Below are 17,911 nucleotides of genomic sequence, written 5' to 3'. Positions count from 1 at the left end.
AGGATTTCCTGCAGCTTTTTGTTTTGGGGAAAACAGAAAAGGGAGAACAGACTGAAGACTTTCGGTGAAACGGTGACAGTGCTCGCGCCGTTTGGTGGCTGAAGGACGATGAGACTTGAAAGAGTTTGGAAACTTCTTCCGTGCCTTGTGTTTTTACTTCCTCACGCAATGCACGCTCAAGCAGGTAAGTCCACCTCTAACTTATTCAAATACTATTGAGTTTGACAGTTTGTGTACGAGTTAGCCTCCCTGTGTGCTGTTTTGTTTACGTACATTTATTAGACACAACATCTTGTTTAACTGTTCTCTGGTGATGCGGATGACTTATTTATTTTATCTAGTGAGAAAAAATAGGATGAAAAATCAGATTTATTCACTTTGTTTCAAGTAGTAGATGATCAAGTTCCTCTGGTAGGATTTGTCCTGTCGCCAGAAAGAAGCTGACACCTCATCCATCATGTAGCTGTCATTAAAGGCCACATAGTGTACTGCACCTCCAAGAGTCATGGTCAAAGTGTAATTTAATGAGCTATCACTTGCCTTTAGCTCAGACAGGCAGACAGGAGGTGGACTCTGTGAGTTCCTGTTCAGGTGATGAGGACTGAAGTGACCAGGTGCTGAGATTGAAAGATTTAAGGGTGGTCAGCTCTGACATCACCTGTCGTCACCCTCAGTGACTTGTCTGCCTGTCACCATTGTGGCAGACTCAGTCAGACTATCACCTTTCACTTGACCCCTCAGGTCAGGGCCGAAAACTTGCCCCCTTTGCTGACGCGCAGGGTGGTACTTCTGTGTCCCAGCTTGAGTTTTTTTCCCTCCTTATTACTCAAATTTTTGTGGTCGTATACTTTTATGGCCATGTTTCAACTTCTGTGGTCACACATCATAAACTTCCCCTCCCCTAAACTACCTCCCTCATCACCTGTCTTCACTTCTTAATGTGGAGTTAGCATCCTTTCCTAATTTTCCACATCCTGTAACCATTAGACTGAAATTTATTTTGACTTATTTGGATATATTTGGATTCCTGCGTTGGAGGCGTTGGAGGCGTTGTCAGCGATTCAGAAGTCTGGAAACAGGCTAATGTGTCACCTTTTTGCCGCTTGCAGCTCCCAGAAAAGTGTTTTCTCTGGCTTTGCTTTTTCAGCTGACATTGAACCTACGTGACAAATTAGGATTCACTGCTCATTGCTCCAGAAACAATGGGTTTGTGATAATTATAATCTTATCAGGAATATGCAGGGCAAGAACCTTATGATGGGTCCTCCCTTACTTGATTTTGATGCTCTGTGTTACAATCTAGTTTGAAAATCTGGTATTTTAGTTTTGTGTGTAATGGTAGGCTTACTTGCTGCATAATATAAGGTTAACGGGAACATATCATGCACATTTCCAGATCTATATTTATCTTTACATGAATAACTTATTTATTGTGTACTGGCCCTTTATGTAGCCCCTCAGTTCAGCCCCTTTCTGAAGCTTCAGGAAACTTCCTCCGGCTCCAGAGGCTATGTAAACAAACAGTAGTAGTAGGACTGTCACCTCTTTTTGTCATTCTTTACTCAAAATGGCAACTTCTCAAATTCATCTGTACATGCTCAAGTTGAAATCCAATCTGAAATATGCGAGTGGACATGACGGACAGCCTGTGGAACAATATAAGTATAGCCATATATGTGGGCAGGAGGAAATGATCTGACGTCAGTTCGATGAGGAAGTAGACGTAACTTTGCAAATGGAGCATTCAGAGCAGGCTGAAACTCTGGCTTTTGACAAGCAGAAAACATTTTTATATATATTCACCTCACATTTTGGAGCTTTATCAATGTTTAACATAAACATCTGACAATATAACAGCATATAAATCTTTCTACTAAAGGAAGGAATCTCTGTATGTATGTCCTTTGCATATCTCGATAACTGTTAATCCGATCTACTTCACTCTTGGTAGGATTTATTATTGGGGACCCAAGGATGTGCAGTGTTGAATTTGGGGCAATTTGCATAAGTGACATATTCAATATTAATAAACTTTGGCTCTTGGCCAAGCAATCGTTCCTATTTTAAACAGGCACATTTTGAGCAGGCACTGCATTAGTGACATCAGAAAAAGCATGATATGTCCCCTTTAAATTGTGCTTGAAGGACCTGAATACAGTTTTTGTCAGCTTCTTTCTTCAGTTATGTAGTCTTTACACAATCAAGTCTGACCACCAACACAGCTTGAATGATACAGATTAGGTGAATTTTGAGGTGTTAAAATCTCAATAAAAATGAATTAAGAATTTTTTATTCCAAACTGACTTTAACTGTAAATCTAATTGCTGCTTATTTATTTATGGATATTTTAATTTTTTAAGAAATACTTTAAATTCAGAGCAAGGTTTTAATCAAATTAGTACATAAAGAAACCCATAGCAGGTTAATCCAGCCATGTTTATGAGGTTTCATCTTTCTCTCTGACTGACTCTTGTAGTCACAGTTCATTCTGAGTTTCACACGTGAAAATGGTCACAACAAAACACTACCGCCTCTGGTCTGCCTGTTTCCGTGACATCTTTCATAATCCTTTAATTAAGTTTCCTGCAGATGTGAGATGTCTTTGTTTTTATTTTATTGACTGCTCTAATGATCCTAAAGCACTCAAGCTGTGTTTTTAAGAGTCCTCTTTTAACCTTTAACCTGCAGGGCCCCTGATTTGTCTCTGTTGCAGTTTTAGGACTTCCTTCCACTCAGCAAAGTTTTAAAGAGGATGTATTTCATGTAGAGTTTTTTATTTCTGAAATATTTCTAGGATTTACTTTGTTATGATCAAAATAAATAATGTCCCTTGTGTTTTCAATTCACATTTGACCTCAAACTGAGAAGAACAAGATAGTTTGAAGTTTTTGACAGGCTCACAGGCAGATGAATACCATGTACTTTGTCTCCCTCTATATCTCATGTGACCCATATCTTAAAATGGACCATATGGACAACAGTCACATCCTGCTTAGAGATGTCTTAATAATAATGCAGTTAGGTTTGGCTCCAGCTCAGGTCTTCTTCCTTCTGGTGTTTGAAGCTCTTTTATTTAATAAAGACAGGAAGGTGATTCATCAGCTGTAGTTTCAACTTCTAAACTACAGATGACACACCTGATAGTGACCTGGTTGGGAAAATAGATAAAAATGGTGCAGGTGTGAAAAGATAATTTACCTTTATTATTATTTTTCATCTCAGTGTGTCAGATTGAGTTTTATATAATATTATTTGACTATTGGGTAGTTAAATCTGTAAAAATGCATCATATTTTCTAAAATTATCATATTTTTTGTATGTAAAATGAAATAATAATATCATGCTTTCTCCCTCATATCAATGCATTTCATGACCTATGTGCAAACCTCCATGCTGGGCAGCACTGCAACTTTTTTTTTTTTATCAGCTTTTAAATTCAATTTTAAATGTTTATCTTAAACTCAGACCAGCTTGAAATGCATTTCTGCAATGCACTATTTGGATAACCTGAAGAAAGCCTTCTATGTATTGATCACTGGTATTGGCAGTATTATTGTACATACAGTAGTTATGTTGTCTGCTTGGCTGCAGTTCTCCCTCCAGAGTGTGCGCCGGGCGGCCACTCAGTCCTCGACAACCCCTACCGAAGCACCACCTTCAGCTCCAGCTGGCTGCAGCAGTCGTCCCTGCAGGACTTCATCTGTGATCACTCCCTCGCTCCGGGCTGGTACCAGTTTCAGATTTTTGACAAGCCGGCCAGCATGCCCACCCAGTGTGTGGAGGTAAACATCTTGCAAAGACACAGACTGGAGAATTTCACATGGAAATCTGATGACATTTGTTGTTTTTCTTTGTCATTCAGTATATAAACTATTAGAAATATTCAGTAACATTTATGCTGTGGGTTACAGGATTTAGTGTTTTGTCTGTTTTACAGCAAGTCATGTCTACTTCATATTACAGCTAATCATTTTCAAATCCAAAAAATTGTGCCAAAATGTTTTTTCGACCTTCCCAGACAGCTTAATTTGAGTATGTTATGAAAATCAATGAGCAGACTTGAGTTGCAATCCATCATAGTAAAAATCAAGTCTGTATTTTTCTTTCCAAAGTTACACTAGCGTTAAAGTGCATGCTTTTCAAATCAATCTCACTTAAACTCTGCTAATGGTTCTTAATATCGAACAGAAAAGACTCCTATAAATCTAATCTTTTACTAATATTGTGTTCATTGGAAGTTGCTCTTTACAATGTGAGTGTCATCCAAATGTTAAAATGTTGTATTGTCAGATTGTTGAAATGGAATAGTTCAACATTTTAAGATATATGCTTTTTTACTTTTTTACTTGAGAGTTAGATGAATAGACTGATACTATACTATTTCATCTGTATGTTAAATATAAGTTTAGAAAGATATGGAACATTGTAGCATATGTTACTTCAAGCACCAGGAAACCTTGCAGCAGTTGTGTCAGTTAACATGGGACTGAATGTCGAAGCACTTTTTCTCCTAGAGCTACTGTAGCTTGGATTGTAAGTCATTTGTACATCGCTTTGGACAAAAGCATCTGCCAAATGAATAAATGTAATGTAAATCTAAATATGCTTCCAATCCCAGCAGGCAGGTTAACTTTGCACATTCTTGTAAAAATAACAAGTTGTGTTTCTTATGTGGAGTTACATACTGAAACCATTTCTTTGGGTCGGTGGGTGTATTCTTAAACTTTGGACAGAGGTTTCATATGGATTGGACAGATGTGAGAGTGGTTTTGATCCTCGCATCTGACGCTCAAGCAAGAAAGTGATAGCTGTTTCCCAAAATGTCAGACTATTCCTTTAACATGCGGAGATTCAATGAAGGTTTGCTGAGCATGCAAGCTAGTTGTCTGCACTTACAAGCTGCTCCACTGTCAGATACTTCACTTCATCAGTTTTTGGCATTAAGATACTTATAAGATATTAACTACTACTATTAATGCATTCAGTAACCTACACTTCTTCCCCGGAGTTGTCTGTGCTTTCTCATCTCACAGGCAATCTGGGCCTGTAGACGTCCGGATGACAGATTCCAGTCCCGGACCTTCTAGTTTCAATGTTTATTTTCAATGTGCTACTCTCTCTCTCTCCTATTCTTCCTCTCTCTCCCCTCTACCCCAACCGGTCGAGGCAGATGGCCGCCCACTTTGAGCCTGGTTCTGCCTGAGGTTTCTTCCTGTTAAAAGGGAGTTTTTTCTTGCCATTGTCGCTAAATGCTTGCTCATGTGGGAATGTTGGGTCTCTTTATAAATTAAAACTTGAAGAGTACGGTTTAGAACCTGCTCTATGTGTAAAGTGCCTTGAGATAACTTTGTTGTGATTTGGCGCTATACAAATAAAGATTGATTGATTGATTGATTGAAGATATACAGTTTCCAGCTCAAAGTCAGTTTGAGCTGGGAGTTCACCTATCTAACTCTTCAGCTTCTCATGTTAACAGACTGATGTGGTTACACTGATTTATGTCAAGACACCACAAACAGTTTCCTCAAATGTTTGGAAAGAGATTTTTCTGGGTCACAAAGAAAAAGAGATCTGGGAAAACTCTCCGTACTTGGGAATTTCTGTGGTAGAAAAAGTCCAATACGGATGACACAGAATTAGACTATTGGAATTCAAGTCATACTTCAGGTGGCCCAGAATTTTTTAACCATTAGCTGACTGTGACCTCAGTTGAACGTTGTAATATTCTCATGACCCCACTAATTTAAAGAGTTTTCATTTAATCACGTCAATCACTTTTGTATTGTCATTTCAAAAGCATGTTGTGAACTCTTCGGGTGTTAAATATTAGCGTTAATATATTTCAAAACATCAGTCTTTGAAATCTCCTGTGACCTCATCTGTGACCTCATGTAGAGAAACGAGGTGGCGTCTTTGTCCTCAAGCTTGTGTTGTTTGTCTGATATGCATATACACATATGGACACACACATTTATCAGTGTGTGTGTGTGTGTGTGTGTGTCTACATATTTATGAAGGAGATTGCAAGGAGAGCTGGAATGTGTCTCATTTCCTGCGGGCTGCCTGCTGTGAGGAGCCTGCAGGATCCATCTGAAGTGTCAGCCTCCCTCTGCCTTCCCAGGGCATCGTCGCTCTCCCAGGGTGATGGATAACCACAGGAGTGGGCGGAGGACGGAAGAGAGGATCGCTGTGAACATGTGTTACATAATAAAGCGATGTCTTCATGAGGATGGCAGATAAATGGCTTTTGGATTTGTCAGGCCAAGGATTTCTTTAAAGGGGAATTAACTACAATAATTGGTACAAAGTAGTTTTGTCAGTTATACTCGCAGTGGTGACATCTTTGGGGCAAAGCCGGCATTATTACTGCGTGCTCTATCTTTCTATTTTGAGTTTTTTCCTCCATGAATAAGTTTCACTTTGTTAGCTTTTAGTTTTTGAGGATGTGTTCTCTTTTTTTGTTCAGTCATGTTGGTAGTTACTGTTTGTACATCAAATGTCTTCTTCTCTTACTTCTCCCAAACACTTTTTTTTCTTTTTGAAACTAAACATATATCAGACATTTAGAATAGAAAATGAGCAACCTTTCATTAGTATGTCACATTTCATCTTTTATAGCAATGTAACTACACCCAAAATATTTGCACTCTCACCAAACTATCTAAATTTTCTCTGCTCTGTCCATCACTGCACATCCAGGTGAACCACTGTGGCACCCAGGCCCCAGTGTGGCTGTCTCTGGGTGAGGGTGAGTCCCTGCCGGGTCCGCTGGAGGTCAGGCAGCTGACGGCCTGCGCTGCGTGGCAGTTCTTCACGAGCAGCAGCAAAGACTGCTGTCTGTTCCGCATCCCGGTCACCGTCCGCAACTGTGGAGATTTCTACGTTTACCTGCTCCAGCCCACGCAGGGATGCATGGGATACTGTGCTCAGGGTAAGTCAGAACAGAGGGGCATACTCTAAATATGTATTACTAACAATTCAAAACAACACAACCAATTTAAGCATGCAATAGTTGTGTTTTTGGTCAAGTAGGGGTAGTGGTTAGAGCCCTAAACTCAACACTGATAAATTATCACCTTTCAAGTTGATATATGATTAACAGGTTACCTACTTACACATCCCTCAAACACGGAGCATTGCAGAAACATTAACATTCCTTTGGAGTCGTGTTTCTGGCCACCATGGAAAAATGAAGTCCAATATTCACTCTCTTCTTAGCTCTGTTATTGATGCTAAATGCTCTAAAATGTTCACAATCTAGTTCTAGGCAGGTAGGATACAATGGGTTTGTAGAGCTTTTTCTTGGAGAGTAGCTGCCTGCTGCACCCAAACAATTAGCTCAAAAAGGTGTACATAACAGATTTCACATACAAGTAGTCATGTGATGCATTGTTAATGTATTGGAAATATGTTGATTCAAGCTGCTGTGGTTGTGTTTTGCAAATGTTTTGAACTCAACATGCTGTCAGTGACTTTCTGAGTTTGTAGCATTGACCAGCAGCTAATACAGTGCATCAGTTACTCAGTTGGTGGGTCAGGTTGGTGTAATTAGTGTATGTAGGCCACTGTGGGACAAAACTATACAATCTGAGAGTCTGTGAGTTCAGATCAGCTGGAGTTGGTTTTAATCCCATGTGAGTTAATTCAGTGTTACATTTTGTCAGGTTGGCTGATCTGGTTTTTCTCAGAGTCATGTTTCCCATTTTAAAATGACAAATCAAATGTTGAGGTACCCTCAACTTAACAAGTGAGTGTAACACTTACCATGCAGTCTATGTACATAACATCACACATACATAATACATCGCAATGATGCTATAAGTTTTAATAATGTGGTATGATGCCACAATATTTCATCATCATCATCATCTTACCCAGTTTGTATGAAATGTTGTAAAAAATGTGATTTTGCATTTACAGTAAAGTATACATGTGCACCAATTTGTCACACATTATTTAAAGTTTGTGTGTGGTCAAACTGTAGACTGGAGCTTTGTTTGAGGTACCTGCCAGTCAATTAGACATTTCTATTTTCATTGGTCAGGGTTTATTAACTATAATGGCTGCATAATGTGGTTGTTCCTTCTCATGACATCTTAGAGACAGCTCACGTGTGTGTCACATGAAATAAGAATGTACTGATATCGTGCAAACATAACGACAGAAGCAGGATTCAACATCAATATGTAGAACAAGACAGCATCAGAGTTAAGAGTGTGCAGCTTCCCCCTCCATCACATCAAAGCATTTTTTGATCCTGACAACACATCCAACTCAACATGCAGCGAGGCAGAGATTAACCACAACCTTATCAGAGGAATAACACTTTTCGCGAAAAGACTAAACTTCTTTTCAGATAAGCACTTAGAAACAAAGTCTCCTCTCTGCCATGAAGTATAATCTATTATGTTAATTAAACTTCACTTTTAAGGCTTTCCATTGGTTCATAATCGACTGCTGTAATCACTCTCCTATTTTTCTGACAGAGATGTCGGACACTTTACCCACAACGTCGCTGACCTGCGGCCCTGACGAAGTGAACGTCGAAGGAACATGTAAAAGTAAGGACCCCGCTGCTGTGTTTACGGCCCACGCTTGTCTCCTCATGTTAGGTCAAACACCAAAACAATCAGGAGGTCAGTGAGTTACCATGTGGTCAGGAATGCACCGCTGGCCCCCTTACCGCTCCTCTTAATGAGCTGAGCATGTGTCCCGGTGTCTGCTGGGCCCCTTCTCCATGGTGACGGCCCTCAGCCAGGTTGTGAATTATGCCTCGGCAGGTTTTTAGGAAGCTGGCAGAGGTGGACGGAGGGAGGGAAGTTTAATTTGAGGTAGACAAAAGATCACTGAACATGTTCATTAACTTGTTTTAAATAAATTACACAAGCTCACGTTTCTGCTTTTGAATTAATCGAGCAGACCCAGCTGAATAATTTCTGGATAGAAATGCTCATAAGAATGAATTCATGTTCCTTTGCATTACTTTCCTACACAATTATTAGCTGCACTGTAAATTATGATTACTTCAATTATAGTTAGTGTTAGTATTACCTTCTCGTACTGGGGCATTTTGCTCATTAACCCCACCGGGAATAGAAACTGGCACTAGCTTCCAGCTAAATGTTAGTAAATTTTGTGCTTATAATTGTAAATTAATTATAAGCAGAAGACAAATAAAGTTAATGATATTACTTACAGAAGCAATAACAGCAAAGCTATTTTCCTGAACATATGTTCTTTGATAAAATATTGATTTACATTCCTAGAGTTAGAAATCCTTGCCTCTCTGCACACTGCATACTGCATATTGATTATATGGACAAAAATGTATATAGACCCCTGAAAGACTATGTAGACACCTGGATGTTAAACCCATTTATGATTATTGAACATCTCATTCAAACATGGGGATTAATATGTTGCTGTAACAGCCTTCAGTCTTTTTTGGAAGGCTTTCCACAAGGTTTTTTAACCTGGCTGCAGAGATTTGTCCCCATTCAGGCACAAGACTATTAAAGAAGTCTGCCACGATAAGGTCGGTCAAGTTCTTCCACACCAAACTCAGAAAAACGTATTTTATGGACTTGACCACCAGGGTCAAACTGTGCCATAAAGTTTGAATCACACCATTGCAAGCCCCTTTTAACCTTTCAGCACTTTAGATCATTTTAAAATCACTTTCTTGTTGTTTATGGTGTATCTTATGAACTTTAATTACTTTACTTTAATTTAAGCGCTCTCTCATTGCACTTTTGTACCTGGTTGGCTACTTTAGAGTTTGTACCATGGCTCTCTCTTGAGTCACTGTCCATTAATGCTTGATTATCTGGATTGTCTTGCTTGTAAATTGCTTTAGATAAAAGCATCTGCCAAATGACTAAATTTAGTCTAAAAATATCTGTGTATGCTGTAATGTTAACATTTATATTAACTGGAAGAAAGGGACCAAAAAAAGGAAAAACAGACGAAAAGTACACAGAAATGCACTGTGGATTATCTCTCTATCTATATTCTCAAACAATAAATTAAGTTGAAAAAAGAGCCACTACACCCAAATGAAGCATGTTAGTGAACATATCTTTTTCAGATTTGAATAAACATTTATAAGAAGTGATTAAAGAAAGTGTTTAGTCAAATTACAGATAACTGTGGCATAAGGCACTGATGAAAGACTGTTTAACATATTAGAAAAAATAGTTCAAACAGTTGCTTTCGCTGTCTTTTCCACCTCTGTTATTGCCAATGCACAGAACTATTGGCATAAATGTCATCTAATCAATCCAACCACTCTTTCTCTTTTTCCCCTTGTCAGCCAAGCAACCTCCGACTCCATCTACACCAGCCATTGTCTCAGAGGTGAAGGGGAACTCCGTCTACTTGAAGTGCAGCTTCGAGAGCAGCTCCAACAGCTCCCTGGGCTTCGTGGTGGCCTGGTCCCGCCTCTCACCTCAGGGCAGCAAGGAGGAGCTCAAACAGGAGACCACCATCCAGACCTCCGCCTTCATCGAGCTGGACGGCTTTAACCTCCGGCTGGGAGACAAGGTGATGCAGGGCTGCAGTGGTGTCGCATGATCTTTGTTGGGTCAGTTTCAAAATAAGTGTGCATTGAGATTGTAGTCGAGAAGATGACTAAAAGATCGGAGGGGTGAGCTCAAGAGAAGAGCGAGAACTTAACGAAAATCCAATGAAAAAACACAAGATGAAATAGGCAACAGATAGTAAACATTTCCTTCAAACACATAGTTTAAGAACAAATAACATCAGAGGCTTCATAATAAAACATCCAGGTAATTTAATGACAGAACTTTGTTAATAGCATTCCGTCAAGCTTTTGTATTTGTTAGTATTGGGCTAACAATATCCATGTCTAACTAAAATATTTATTTATATTATTTCTAGCTTGTACCCTATGTTGTATTTTTGACCACTGATATTCATAGGTCATATTTATTGATTAAGTGACACTGTGTCTTTAAGTGTATTGTTAATTTATTGTATTTTTACTATTTTTGATATTTCTCTTTTCTCTTTCTAATCCTCATTCTATTGGCTGCCAGGTGACACACATTATTAGTTTTAACCCAGGTGCTCATCAATTAGCCAGTGATCTTTCAAGTCCTCTCATTGGATGATTGAGGCAGCTCATGTATGCATATGTTAAAGTGTGATGATGCTGCCTGATGAAGGTCTGAGAGACCGAAACAGTATTTATTAAAACTAACACAAGTGAGTGAGACAGTGTGTAGGAGTTTTTTTTTCTTCATTTTTAGGCTTGTATTTATGAAATGAGTTAAACTGACACCTGACTATTTATTATCTCCAGTTTAGGGTTAGTGTTAGCTCTGATAACAGTGATACTTTCTATTGGAATTAACCCCAATGTCACACTTGACTATTTAGTATGAAAGCAGGTGAATTGCATGTTATCCCAGAGCTATTATGGACCTTAGACATCCCCACAGCAAAGTACTTATCTTAAAGGCAAACTGAAGAGCAGAAGTCTAACTTCAATGTCTATCTTGTGATTTTCTATCAGTGGATTATTCATGTGACAATCGACTTCCCATCCCACTGGAAATAAGATATAACTGTATAAATCAAAGATGTTGCTCCTGACTTCCAGCCAGCAGTGACTGAAGCTATTATTGAAGCCTGTCAACATGCCGTTTTGTTTTACAGCGCTGATCGTGTATGTGACCTGACCTTAGCTATAAAATCTTTTATACATCCCAGATTCTTTCCCCTTTTTATGTGCTGCATGGTTCAATATACTCTCTCTCTCTCTCTCTCTCTCTCTCTCTCTCTCTCTCTCTCTCTCTCTCTCTCTCTCTCTCTCTCTCTCTCTCTCTCTCTCTCTCTCTTTATCTCTCTCTCTTTGTCTCTTTGTTCTCATATTCAAATGTGCTTAGTTGCCACAAGAACAATAAGTTCAGTATTGCCAAAGCAGGTTGTTTACAATATACAGGAGGTGCAATAGAGATAGAATAATAGAGTTTTTCAGAAAAAGCAACAAATGGTATGCACATTACATTGTAGTATACTGTAATAAAAGAAAGACAAATCATTGGAAACTGATCTCTCCCTCTCTGTCTAACAGATTTACTGCTCCAGCTCCAGTTTCTTCTTGGACTCGCTGGACGTCCGCAGTCCTTCAGTGGAAAGTCAGGAGTTCTTCGCTGGGATTAGGGTATATCACAGTGATCTGACGTTTTACAACAGTGCATGCATGTTTGTTTGCATGTCTTACAATGACTGTTATTAGTCATGCTTTTTGAAGCAGCGTCTTCTCACACAGTGACAACAATACGGACAAAACAGGAAACTGCTGATCTTCCAACATCGTAAATGAAAGAATAAAAACATTACTGCTAATTCTGTTGTTTAGTTGGCCTTTTAGTACAATTCATATTACACCATGAATTTGTGTTTTTTGTGTGCTTCACCTCAGACTTCTAAAATTTTACTTTCCCTTTTTTTCTGTCCATATAAACAAGATAAAGAGAGAAATGAAAAGACAAAAAATGGAATCTACCACAAGCTGTTGAGGTGTTAATCTGCAATGTCTCTCTCAAATTTTAATTTGATTTAATTTCATTATTGGTGGTGAGAAGATGGCCACTTGGCTGCAGAGATGTTGTGACTTTAGGCTTATTTGTTGGTCAAAAAACTTTCTAAAACTAACGTCTTATATTGGTGATTAATCTCCTTCATATAAAAGGTCTGATTACTCTCCGATTATAACCATTATCTGCAGCTAACACCAGAGGCGAGCAGTGTCTCTGAGGATGGGAAGCTGTATGAGTTGCTGGTTGAGAGCACAGTTCCTCTTCCATGTCTGGAGGAGTCTTCCTCCTCTACAGAACAGTGCACTGTGTCCCTGCAGCTCAGCACAAGCAGCCAAGGTGAGGATGTCAAGCAAGATAATAACATAACTGGTTATTAGCTGTGTGTTAGGTTAAAATGTAAGTAAGTAGTTATCCAGGCATGCTTACATTAAAGTTGACAAATACTGTCTTAAATGCAGTCCCTTATTCTTTTACTCTTGTGAATTTTCAATAGGTATTACCCAGTAGTGATTTAATCTAAACCTGTGGTCCATTAAAGCTTTTGCCCCTTCTGTATGCACCTTGCATATGATCTCCTTTATCCTTAACATGCGTAAAAGGGATAACTGTGCAATAAATGGGGGCAATTGTGACTGTAAATTTGTATGGTAATCATAAAGAGGGAGACATTTTTCTTTTGGTGTATCTTCACAAATACTATAACTGCAGACAAAGGGTAAGATCATGCAATGGATCTGACTGAATTAGCTCATAAACAATAAGTAACACTTTTTTCCTGTCTTTTCTGTTGTGTTTTTTCTGCTGTGTATCATCATCTAAATAAAACCGGACCTAAATCATTGTGTTGCAGACAAGGTTTTGTCAGGTGCAGATGTGACTCTGTCCTCCTGTGTGGTGCATCTGTCCCGAGGTCCCTGCAGAGACGGCGTTTGTGGCCGGGCTCTGATCCACTTCAGCCCCGTCACTGACTTTGTCAAAGATGGCAACAGGACGACTCAGATCTCTGTCAAATCCATCGTCACACAAAATTTTCTCTGGAATGGATATTCACCAGAACCAGTTCAGGTAAACAGATCAGATTATTCTGGAGTATTTAAAAAACTGATATTTTGCTCATTGTGTATGAATTTATGAGGCGCAGATTTTTAGACATCATATTACATCTTTATATACTTGGACATTTAGCTCTTTGCACATTGTAATATTCCTGTTTAACCCACTGATTCATAATTTTTGTTACAATTTTTGTGCTGCATCATCACTTTGTGTGGGTTTTTAAATATGCATGGGTTAACTCTGATACAGGAGTACTGTCCTTCTGTATCCTGAGTATTTTAATTTAATGAAGACTGAAACTGATCTCTCTTTTTCATTCAGATAAAGGTGACAGATGTCCCCTCAGCCTACTGCTACTCCTTCACTGATCCTCACATTATCACATTTGACGGCAGGTACTTCAGTCTTGTAAAAATCCTGCACAAATATACAGAAAACATTATATAACATCATATGTATTATTTATTATAGTTTAACAGATTTTATCATGTGTTGACATTTTTATGTGTGATGGAGAATTATCTTGGGTAATTGTTTCACCCAATGCATGGTGGGATAAAGAGTTCACAGGAGCAGGCATGTTAAAAAAAAAAAATCAATAACTGTTCTTTTTTATTTACCTGCAGGCGCTACGAAAACTACCAAATAGGAACCTTTGTCCTCTATAAGAGCAGCCTCTGGCCATTTGAAGTCCACGTCCGTCAGTGGGAGTGCGGCAGTTTGCTGCACGCCGCCTCGTGTGTGTGTGGCTTTGTAGCCAGGGATGGCGGCGACGTAATTGCTTTTGACATGTGCAACGGGGAAATGGGTGAAACCAAGCCACACCTGTCTGTGAAGAACAGAGACTTGAGCAAGAGTGGCATTCGCATCACCGAGTCCTATCAGGGACGCAAAGTCACTGTGAGTGAGGATGAATCAGCAGAAATCCACCCAGTCAGCATATCTATTTTTTTTACTTCATGATGAACACATAAAAAAAAAAAGAAACTTAAGTATGATTTTGAAAAAATACCTACATTTATTATGAATGCTTATTCATAATTTATTATTACTAATGCAGTTTTTAGAGCTTATTTACATTATTTAAATTAATAGTTTTTTGGAAATTCACTTATCTGCTTTTTCATTGAGTGGCAGATGAGAAGTGGTATCAATCTTTTCATCTCACTCTCAAAATAGCTAATACACCTATTCTGGAAAATGATCAACTATTCCTTTTAAAGTATTTGGAAAACCTTAGTTGTAATGCAAGTGGATGTGTGAAAAAGATAAAATGTACACAGCTGATTGTTGTTGAAGATACTTTACATTTTCTCTCAACTCCATGTTATATTTCTGTTTTATTGCAGATGACCTTCTCATCCGGAGCATTTGTTCGTGCCGATGTGTCCGACTGGGGAATGAGTCTGACGCTGAGAGCTCCCAGTTCAGACCGGAGCCACACTGAGGGTCTGTGCGGGACCTACGACGGACAGTCAGACAACGACTTCCACGCAGCAGGGGGCGCCACACTGGAGGATCTGCACGCTTTTATTTCTGAATGGAGGTCGGTATATTTTATAGTGAAGTATCTCTCAGTTGACATGAAAGTTAGGTTTTGGTTCTGAGGAGCCGCTAACATTTTCAACATTGATGAAAAACATATGACAATATAAAGTTTTATTTCTAAAAGCTAGCTAGCAGTGCAGAAAGACGATGTGCCCGCCCTTAAAGCTGCCTACTAAACCCTGATTGGACAGTTTACCAATATATTTGTTCTTGCACTAAACATGCCTTTTACTATGTTGCAAAAGGCAGGTTTAGTGACAATTTTAGACATTTTAAATAGTCATTTAACCACATATCTTCACCAAAGCTTTTCTCAAGTATACCTCAACTCCAAAGAGCCAAAGACTCAAACTGCAGGGGCCACAAAAGCCTCAGGTTCACTGGGTGTCAATCGTATGTGCGTACTATTATTAATTTGTTTAGACATTTGCACCACTAATCAAAATATAAACTACAATGGAAAAAATAGAGGCTTGACAACTCATTTTTGACCTGGTGCTGCCTGTCATGTACAGACCCTCCTTTCCCCCCACTGTTGGCTCCAGCGGTTATTCTTCACTGATGTCTTCTTCTTTCTTCCTCTGTCAGGCTCTCTCCAGGGACCAGCCTGTTTGACACTGTGCCTTCCTCTCTGAGTACACTGAACCCCCGCAAGTTCTGTAACTGTCAAGCAGAGCCCCGCCTCACATCTCCACAAAGTCGCGCTCAAGCAGCCACCTCCTCCGACTCCTCCTGCTCTCAGCATGGCAACGTGCACCTCCCCAGCATCATCCCCACTCTGGACGTCACAGCAGAGTACATCGGCTCAGTAGAGCTACTCAGAAGTGAGGGGAATGAAAGACAGTCGCTGCCTCCGGGCCTCTTCAGACAACACACCCGGGATGCTCAGCCACATAAAAGAGGCTTCAAGAGGTCCTCGAGGGCCTCCAGGGATGAAGGTTCAGTCCCAACCCAGCAGCAGCAGCAGCAGCAGCAGCAGCACAGAGGCAGGAGGCAGTCCCACCGTTACATTTCTAACTCCCCGCATCAAAGCCTCAGCCAGTCTGACTTGGAGGGCTTCACGTACTTCTTCCCAGAGGACCATGAACCAGCAGTACATTTAGACTTCTCCCCAACGTGGCCGACACCTTCTGGCCTGAGCGAGCAGCAGGTCAGAGCTCAGTGCCATCAGGCTGTAGCCAACTCGAGCATAGCGTTAGGTTGCAGGCGTCTTCTAGAAGAGACAATAGTTAGTCGAGCGGTGGCTATGTGTGTTACTGACTTACAGCTGAAGGATGATCAGTCGTGGCTGAACGCAACGTTACCGCTGCTGGAGAACGAGTGTGAGATGAGGCTGGTGGAGGAGAGGAGGAGAGAGGAAGAGTACCAGGATGTTCTGGCCATCCTCAAATGTCCTAATCTGTGCAACGGGAATGGACAGTGCTCGGAGTGGGGTTGTGTCTGCTTCCCAGGATTTGGGTCTTCTGACTGCAGTGTGCTGTCTGGTAACATGTTAAACATACACTGAAATAGATACAACTAATCCTAAATCCTAAATCAGCCAATATTAGCTTATTTCAGGTCTAACAGTCCAATGCTTGTCTGCGCTCTTTCATGGTGTGAAGACCAGATCCCAGAGATCACTGAGTTGGAGAAGGAGGGTCTATGTGACGTCCGACAGGGAGATTGCTCCACCATCCAAGTCTATGGTCAAGGTTTTAAGGACTCCTACGAGCTCAAGTGTGAATTTGTTAAAGAAAAGGTACTTTGATTTTCTGCTTCTTTCCTTTTTTTTACTATCTGAAAAAAGAGAATCAAAAATACACAGAGGAATATCTTGGTCCATGTAGATTTTTCCACCCAGACCCAATAATATATGAAAAAGAAGGAAACTTAAAAATGCCAACATACACACTATATTATTATAGAGAGTCATATTTCATGTTTATTGACAAACACTCTGGTCTAGTGGGTGATCTCATCTAAGTTATATATCCAAGTATTTTCCGTTTGTGAGCTCAAGAAGTTCCGAAAGCTCAACTGATGAAGAAATAAGTGAAGTTACTACTAAAGTTACTGTGGTTTCAGTTAATGGCATGATCTTAAGATAACCACTTTAGTTATTATTTCTTTGAGGCCAACCAAAACATGAGAAATTTCCATGAAGTGTGACCCTGGAAGCGCCTAATGATTATGTTCAGCACCAATTTTATATTATTTGTGTTAAATTATTTTGTTTTTGGCCACTTGAGGGCAGTGCAACCAGCTGTAAACACAACAGTAACATATTTACAAAAGGATATGTTCACAATTTTTCAAGTGTCTCTAAAAACAACAGTTAGGTCCCCATATACAAATTGAAAGAGGTTTTCCTCTCTGTAATCATCCCCCCTGTTCTTACTGGCCATTAAAAGATCCACTTCAAAGGTGCTTTCAGTGTAGGTGATGGGGACCAAAATCTGCAGTAATGGGGATGGGGATGCAAAAATGCATGTAAAAGTTTGAGGTTTCAGCTGTCTGAGTTAGTCATATCAAGTTGATATTTCCACATAAGCTTCGCATTAGCTTCAGATACATTTTTAAATACAATTTTGCACAGAAGGAGGAATGTGGATTTTGTCCCACATCACTTACATTGTAAGTATATTATGAAGAGCAGGAATGATTACAGTAAGAAAAAACAATTTCAACATTCATTTTGATGTTTGACAGATTGAGAAAATTTAGATCCCGTGCTTTAAGCTGATATGACACAAGTGTTA

At 39.6% G+C, this 17,911-nt stretch overlaps 1 protein-coding gene across 1 annotated transcript in view; it reads left to right on the top strand.

Annotated features, from left to right (window-relative positions):
- The first annotated feature begins 108 nt into the window (after positions 1–108).
- vwde (von Willebrand factor D and EGF domains) overlaps positions 109–17,911 on the top strand; it is a 33,641-nt gene continuing 15,838 nt past the window's right edge. Inside the window, exons 1-13 of the mRNA XM_062422586.1 lie at positions 109–184; positions 3,592–3,782; positions 6,700–6,931; positions 8,487–8,561; positions 10,313–10,542; positions 12,098–12,187; positions 12,755–12,910; positions 13,422–13,631; positions 13,944–14,017; positions 14,249–14,522; positions 14,972–15,168; positions 15,759–16,654; positions 16,775–16,911. Of these exons, the coding sequence (XP_062278570.1) occupies positions 109–184; positions 3,592–3,782; positions 6,700–6,931; positions 8,487–8,561; positions 10,313–10,542; positions 12,098–12,187; positions 12,755–12,910; positions 13,422–13,631; positions 13,944–14,017; positions 14,249–14,522; positions 14,972–15,168; positions 15,759–16,654; positions 16,775–16,911 (2,838 nt within the window). The remainder of the gene's footprint in view (positions 185–3,591; positions 3,783–6,699; positions 6,932–8,486; positions 8,562–10,312; positions 10,543–12,097; positions 12,188–12,754; positions 12,911–13,421; positions 13,632–13,943; positions 14,018–14,248; positions 14,523–14,971; positions 15,169–15,758; positions 16,655–16,774; positions 16,912–17,911) is intronic.

This window comes from Scomber scombrus, chromosome 7, assembly GCF_963691925.1.
Source record: "Scomber scombrus chromosome 7, fScoSco1.1, whole genome shotgun sequence".
Classification (NCBI taxonomy): domain Eukaryota; kingdom Metazoa; phylum Chordata; class Actinopteri; order Scombriformes; family Scombridae; genus Scomber; species Scomber scombrus.
The sequence above is the reverse complement of the archived record's forward strand: the minus strand, read 5'-3'. Positions and strand labels throughout refer to the sequence as shown.